General features: G+C 47.2%; 1 protein-coding gene across 1 annotated transcript in view; it reads left to right on the top strand.

Moving 5' to 3' along the window:
• MYH14 (myosin, heavy chain 14, non-muscle) overlaps positions 1 to 7,140 on the top strand; it is a 92,456-nt gene that overhangs the window by 32,186 nt on the left and 53,130 nt on the right. The window contains exons 10-12 of the mRNA XM_006868386.1: positions 502 to 597; positions 5,619 to 5,737; positions 6,660 to 6,869. Of these exons, the coding sequence (XP_006868448.1) occupies positions 502 to 597; positions 5,619 to 5,737; positions 6,660 to 6,869 (425 nt within the window). The remainder of the gene's footprint in view (positions 1 to 501; positions 598 to 5,618; positions 5,738 to 6,659; positions 6,870 to 7,140) is intronic.

The raw sequence follows: 7,140 nt of genomic DNA, 5'->3' as shown, positions 1-7,140 counted from the left end.
CCAGACTGCAAAGCCATTTGAACTGCAAGGTGGGCAGTTCAAGCTCACCAGTCGCTCCTTAGAAACCCTATACAGAGTCGCTATGGGTCAGAACCAACTCAGTGGCACTTAACAAGAACACCACCATAAGGTCAGCAGTTCAAGCTCACCAGTTGCTTCTTAGAAACCCTATACAGGGTCACTATGAGTCGAAACTAACTCGATGGCACTTAACAACAACAACAAAGGGGTGAGAGGGAGGGAAAGGGGCAGTTTCTGTGGGCTTTGACACAGATGTAATGTCATGGTCCAGAATATCAGAGTGTGGAGGCAGGACATGAGATGTGGATGTCTCCTGGGGGCGAGGCTTGGGTTGTGGGTGGGCCCGAACTCTAGATAAGTTATAGGGCCAGGGTCTGGGTTCTGAAAAATAGTATCACCCAGAATGTTTCACTGCCCTAAACGCCACCCCTTCCTCCCTCCCTTCCTCCCCTGTGTGACCCTCTCTTTGCTCCCCCTCAGCCATGTTGCGGATCGTCTCGGCCGTCCTCCAGTTTGGCAATATCATCCTGAAGAAAGAACGGAACACAGATCAAGCCACCATGCCGGACAACACAGGTACTAGTGGTGGGGGTGCCCAGGTGCAGCCTGACCCTCCTACCTTTCCTGCCCCGCCCCACGTAGGCCCGCCTCCACACCAGGCCACACCTACAATTAGTTTCCGGGTTACATTAAGCAACAACACTCTTAAAACTCTGAGCAGCCCCAGTATGGCTAACGAGGAAAAGAAGGCGCCCCGTCATTGCAGGCCTTCCAAGACAACCATGTCTAACACTCGTAGACTCCTTGCCTTCCCTGTAGGAGACCCAGGTTCGATGCCCAGCCAGTGCACCTCATGCACAGCTCTGGATGTGTGTGTATGGTGTGAGGATGTTGAATAAGTTTCTGGGTAACTTCCAGACTAATACAGACTAGGAAGAAAGACCTGGCAATCTACTTTTTAAAATCAGCCACTGAAAACACTATGAGCTCAGGGCCAGACTGTTTTGTTCTATTGTGCATGAGTCTGGGGGGCCACTCAACCCCAACTAACAATAGCATAGTTCTAACTACAAGGAGCTCTGGTGATATAGTGGTTATGAGTCGGGCTGCCAACCTCAAGGTGAGCAGTTCGAAACTACCAGTAGTTCCGCGGGAGAAAGGTGAGGCTTTCTGCTCCCGTAAAGATTTACAGCCTTGGAAACCCTGTACAGGGTCGCTATGAGTCGGAACCAACTCTGTGATACTTAACAACCACCACCACAGGACCCAGATGAAGACACCCTAGTAGAGTTCTAATTAAATGAGTTTAAAAAAGTAAATTTCCAACTCAGAGTGGCCTATAGGACTGAGTAAGCTACCCCTTTAGGGTTTCCAAGACTGTAAATCTTTACAGAAACAGATGGCCTCATCTTTCTTCCATGGAGAAACTGGTGGGCTCGAACCCCTGACCTTGGTTTGCAGCCAAGCACTTAACGACTGTACCAGTAAGACTCCTTTGTTGTTAAGTGTTATTGAGTCTGTTCTGGCTCATAGTGACCCTGTGTGGTGTTTCCAAGGAGCAGCTAGTGGGTTTGAACTGCCATCCTTGAGGTTCGGTTCATAAGCCAATGCTGATCCTACAGCGCCACACCGGGAGTCCAGGATTCCTCAGACTTCTAATTGTTGTTGTTAAGTGCTGATGAGTCCCTTCCAACTCATAGCGACCCTGTATAGGGTTTCTAAGGAGCGACTGGTGGGTTTAAATCAGCTGATCTTGTGATTAACAGTCCAGTGCTTATCCTACAGCATCACACCAGAACTCCCAGGTAGTCACCTTGAGGAGGGGAAAAACAGCTTTCAAAGCACTTTGCTGACTCCAGGTTTGTAAACAAAGGAGTGCATACAGAGTACCTGTCATGTGTGTGACCAGAACCCAGAATTGAGCAAGTGATTTTATTGCTCAGCAGCATTGTGGGTAATAGCCCCTATCCTCTTGTTTTCTATTGCATGGCTTTTGAAAAATGAGCCCTTATCATTTTATAATCAGGACAGAAAGCCTCTCTCATACCAAGGGGAGTGGGGTGGGGAGTGCAACTCCATTTCCTTGACAATGTAGATCCACATTTCCCCAAGCACAGAACAAAAACCCAGAGGAAAACACCTACAAATGTTCACGCTAATTATCTCCAGGGAGTGTGCTGATGGGTAATTTTCCTGCCTTTATACTTTTCTGGCGTGTATGATTTCTTTTTTCTCTTTTCTATCCAGCCTGTATTATTTTATAATCATAGAGGAGCACAGCTTTTTCCAGTTTCATTTACAAAGGGAACATTGGCTATAATTCTGTTTTGGAAAGGCAGAAAATTAGAGTTGGCCCTCTGTATGCATGGGGTCTGAAGCTGCTGATGGGAAACAATTGAGAAAAAGAAGACAGAAGCAGTTAGTGGTCCAAGCAGTCCATTAAAGGTTAAGAGGGAATGTATAGTGTTATTTACATACATTTACACTCTAATGTTGTTTTTGTTGTTATGTGCCGTGGAGTCGGTTCCAACTCTTAGTGACCCTGTTACAGGAGTCTTGATGTGGCGCTGTGGGTTAACGCGCCAGACTGCAAAGCCATTTGAACTGCAAAGTCGGTGGTTCAAGCTGACCAGCTTCTCCTCGGAAACCCTATACAGGGTCGCTATGGCTTGGAACCGACTCGATGGCAATTAACAAGAAAAAAGCCTTCAGACAAAGCCTTGGTTGGTACCAGACATTATGATTGTCTCCACGGCAGTGGTATTGTGTGTCTGCTTTGTTGATCATGACTGAACTGCTTCGATGTTGTTAATTCAGATGAGGTCATTAGGATGGTCGTGAAGACAAGGAAAAGAGACACAGACACACACTCAGAGGGAAGCCAGATGGGGCCAGAGATTGGAGTGATGCTGCCACAAGCCGAAGGCGTGGTGGCGGCAATGCGTGAGGGGCATTGATTGGCTGGGAATCAAACTTGGGTCTCCCACACAGAAGATGAACTTTCTGCCACTGATCTACCGCTACCCCTGGCTCTAACAGCCTGTCAATATAATTGGTCTCCATTGGAAAGCCCACGTTTTATTTTCTGCATTTGCTAACATTAACCAGAGAGGCAGTTCAGATTCCATGACAGATGCCAGTATGCCTCCTACGAAAAAAGACTTCCTTTTTCCTCTACCACCGACTCATAAGGAGCTCTGGTAGCGTAGTGGTTACCAATAGGGCTGCTAACCTCAAGGTCAGCAGTTCGAAACTACCAGCTGTTCCGTGGGAGAAAGATGAGGCTTTCTGCTCCCGTAAAGATTTACAGCCTCGGAAACGCTGTACAGGGTCGCTATGGGTCGGAACTGACTCCATGGTACTTAACAGTAATAACAAAGCCTGACACATGACACCGCCATGTGTTCCAAAGGAGAACTACACTCCGTAGCGTTTCAATGGCTATGAACTTTGGGAAGCAGACCATCAGGTCTTTCTTTCAAGGCACCTCTTGGTGGCTTCATAGTAGCTGAGCGCTTAACCTTGTGCACCGCTCAAGGACTCAAAGCCTCAGAGCCCCCTAAACACGCTCCTGCGAATGGCATGTTAGTGCATAGCTCTGTTAAACCAAATGTGCTGTGTTTTATAAATCTTTTTTTTTTTTCATTCTCACTATTCAAATAATATAAGGTCACCATAGAAAATTAGAAACTGCAGTTGCACCAAAAGAAAGAAATTTAAATCCTTGTAACCTCACCTCTCAGAAATTATCTAGTATATTCCCTTCCAGATGTTTCTCTTTCCTGCTGACATTGAGGATTTGCCATGGCTGTTTTCCCTCTGGAATTGCGAGACTTGAAAACATCTTTATTATCATTTTAATTCGAAATCAAAAAAAGAAAAACCACACCCGCCCACACAGTTCCACCCCCAGCTCCCCCCTGCTTCTGCAAAAACATCTATTAATATTTTGACGTCCAGGCATTTTTCCATGCAGTTTTTTATCTTGATAAAAATGGAACATTTATTACATAATTTTTTGTAAACTGAGTGTTTTCTTTTTTCTGCATTACACACTTTCTTCTGTTTCATATTTTCCAACTTGCTTTCCCCAATATTTTATTATAAGCATTTTCAATCATACAGTAAAAGTGAAAAGGGGTCTCTGTTTAGAGATATGTTAGTGATTTTGCATTTTCTGAAGGGTTCTTCTCAAGCCCAAGCTGGTGACTTTTTCTTTGTTGTTGCTGAGTTTTTTCTTTTTGTAGTTCTTCCCTTTTTCTAAATAATGTAGACGAGCAATTAATTTTTTTTTCAATTCGATTGTGATGTCAAAACACACATTTGCCATTCTAACCATTTATACTTGGGCAAGTCTGGTATTAATTACATTCACTATGGATTCAACCATGACCAGCATCCATTTCCAAACGTTTTTCATTGCCCTCAACAGAATAAGCAGTTAACTTTTAAATACTTGTTTCTGAGTTTGGTCACCTCGGGGGCTCTTACTATAATAACTTTTATTATTTATATATTGTTGTTAAGTTCCATAAAGTCGGTTCTAACTCATAACAACCCTGTATAGGATTTCTGAGGCTGTAAATCTTTACAGGAACAGAAAGCCTCACCTTTATCCCAAGGAGTGGCTGGTGGGCTTGAACTGCTGACCTTGTTGTTCACAGTCCCGTGCTTATCTTACAGAGTATATGCACACACACACATATACGTATGCTGTTATTGTTGTTAAGTATTCATATATTGTCACTGTCAAGTTAGTTCCAACTCAAGGCAATCCTGTATGAGGTTTTGAGGAGAAGCTGGTGGGTTTGAACCTCTGACTTTGAGGTTAGCAGTGCAGGGCTTATCTTACAGTACTACAGCAGGACTCCTTCTGTATGTATATAGTGGGAAGGCACACATCTTTAGTGAGTTTCCTATGTAATTTTTAATGACTGCAGATCCCTTGTCCAATGGCTGGATCGGACTTTTTTAACCAATCCCCAGTTGCTGGGCACACATGTGGTTTCCTGGGTTTCTCCATTATAAACAGTACCATGGAGAACATCTTTGTGGTGGTGGTGATGTGCCGTGGAATTGGTTCCAACTCATAGCGACCCTGTATACGATTTCCGAGGCTGTAATTCTTTACGGGAGCAGAAAGCCTCATCTATCTCCCACAGAACTGCTGGTAGTTTCGAACTGCTGACCTTGAAGTTAGCAACCCGACTCGTAGCCGCTAAGCTACCAGCGCTCCTTGAACATCTTTGTAGTGCTGTCTTCTATCCGGGATTGTGTTTGGACAATCCCACTTCTCAGAATTATTGGGCCAGAGGACGTACACACTTTGAGGACTTTTAATGCCTCCAGTGGGCAAAGGATCCCTGGTGGTGCCATGAATTAAGCATCAGGCTGCTCACTGACAGGTTGACGGTTCAAGCCCGCTGCTCCTCTGGAGAAAGTTGAGGGTACCTGCTCCCATAAAAATGACAGCCTAGGAAACCCTATGGGGCTGTTCTAGTCTGTCATATAGGTTCGCTATGACAATTTCATACCAGTGAGGGGACAGCCTCCTTTCCATGCCCACGCTGATCAATCTTCCTGCCTTTTGTTCTCAGCTGCGCAGAAACTCTGCCGCCTCCTGGGCCTAGGGGTGACGGATTTCTCCCGTGCCCTGCTAGCTCCCCGCATCAAGGTCGGCCGGGACTATGTGCAGAAAGCCCAGTCTAAGGAGCAGGTAAGTGGGGCTGGCGGCAAGCTTGAGAGGAACTGGGCTCAGGTCTTGTGCCTTTTAACAGCCTCTGCTGTTCTGCATATCCACGCCACACACTCCTGCCAAGACCCTAGCTCTGCTCTCGGCTGTCGCTGCTGACCCAGAAACTCCACAAGTGGACTTTTTTTTTTTTAGCTTTTAACTTTTTATTGTGAAGGTTTACAGACAAGATCATCAGTTTTATGTTTTGTTTCATTTCAATGATTGCAGTCCCCTCCATGAAACAACAGTTACCTGACTTCCTCAGGGTGGTTCCTGTTTTCCCTTCACTTACCTTCCCATCCCTTCTCAACTTTGTCCTTAAGAAAACGTTGCCCTTTTGATTTTGAATGGTTGACCATTCCATGGTGAGCAGACCTTAGTAGCGTTGTTGTTCCCCCCCATCTGCCCTTCTACTGCTTGAATGAAAATTAGCCACAGGGGTGAGTTCCGTTCCAGACCTGAAGGGTGGTTGACAAACAGAAATGTAGTCTCTCACAGCTGAGGAGGCGAGAAGTCCTACTGAAGGACACCAGTTCTAGAGGAAGGTTCTCTGCCTTCTGTCTGCTCCGGGTTGGGGTGGAGCGGTGAGGGAAGGAAGGTTCTTGCCTCAGCTTCTTGGTTCCTTGGCTGTCTCCTTGTGAACTGCGTTATAGGGTTTCCTAGGTTGTCAGCTTTATGGGATCAGATTGCCAAGTCTTTTTTTCCTGCCAAGCAGCAGGGTGGGATCGAACTGCTAACCCTTGCGCCAACCATATGCGTTCAGTCACGGTGGGTTGTTAGCATCCTCTTTTGGGCTGGGGCTGAGACTTAGGAGGTGACCTGAGCCACCCAGCTGCCCCGCCCACTGCTCCTTGCCACACCCACTTAGATGCCCCACCCACTTTTCATCCTGTCCCGCCCACAGGCTGACTTCGCGTTGGAGGCCCTGGCCAAGGCCACTTATGAGCGCCTCTTCCGCTGGCTGGTACTACGCCTAAACCGTGCCCTGGACCGCAGCCCGCGCCAGGGCGCCTCCTTCCTCGGCATCCTGGACATAGCTGGCTTCGAGATCTTCCAGGTCTGTGCCACCTCCAGCTGGGATGGGGCTGAGGGCTGTATCCTGCTCACCTCCGGAGCCCGCAGCTGATCCCCCATCTTCCCACCTCCCCTCTGTGTGCTTCTGTACCCCCGGCCCACCCTGGGTTCCTGTCCCCCCTCTCTCAAGGTCTCTGTCCCTCTCTCTCTCTGGGTCTCTATCCCCCTCTCTCTGTCTCTGTTCCCCTATTTCTCTGGGTCTCTGCCCTCCCACCTCTGGGTCTCTGTCCTCCTCTCTCTCTGTGTCTCTGTCCCCCCCTCTGGGTCTCTGTCCTCCTCTCTCTCTGTGTCTCTGTCCCCCCTCTCTCTCT

This window comes from Chrysochloris asiatica, unplaced genomic scaffold (genome assembly GCF_000296735.1).
Source record: "Chrysochloris asiatica unplaced genomic scaffold, ChrAsi1.0 scaffold00116, whole genome shotgun sequence".
In the NCBI taxonomy this organism is placed as follows: Eukaryota; Metazoa; Chordata; class Mammalia; order Afrosoricida; family Chrysochloridae; genus Chrysochloris; species Chrysochloris asiatica.
Note: the sequence above shows the minus strand (reverse complement) of the source record. Positions and strands in the feature narration are given on the sequence as shown.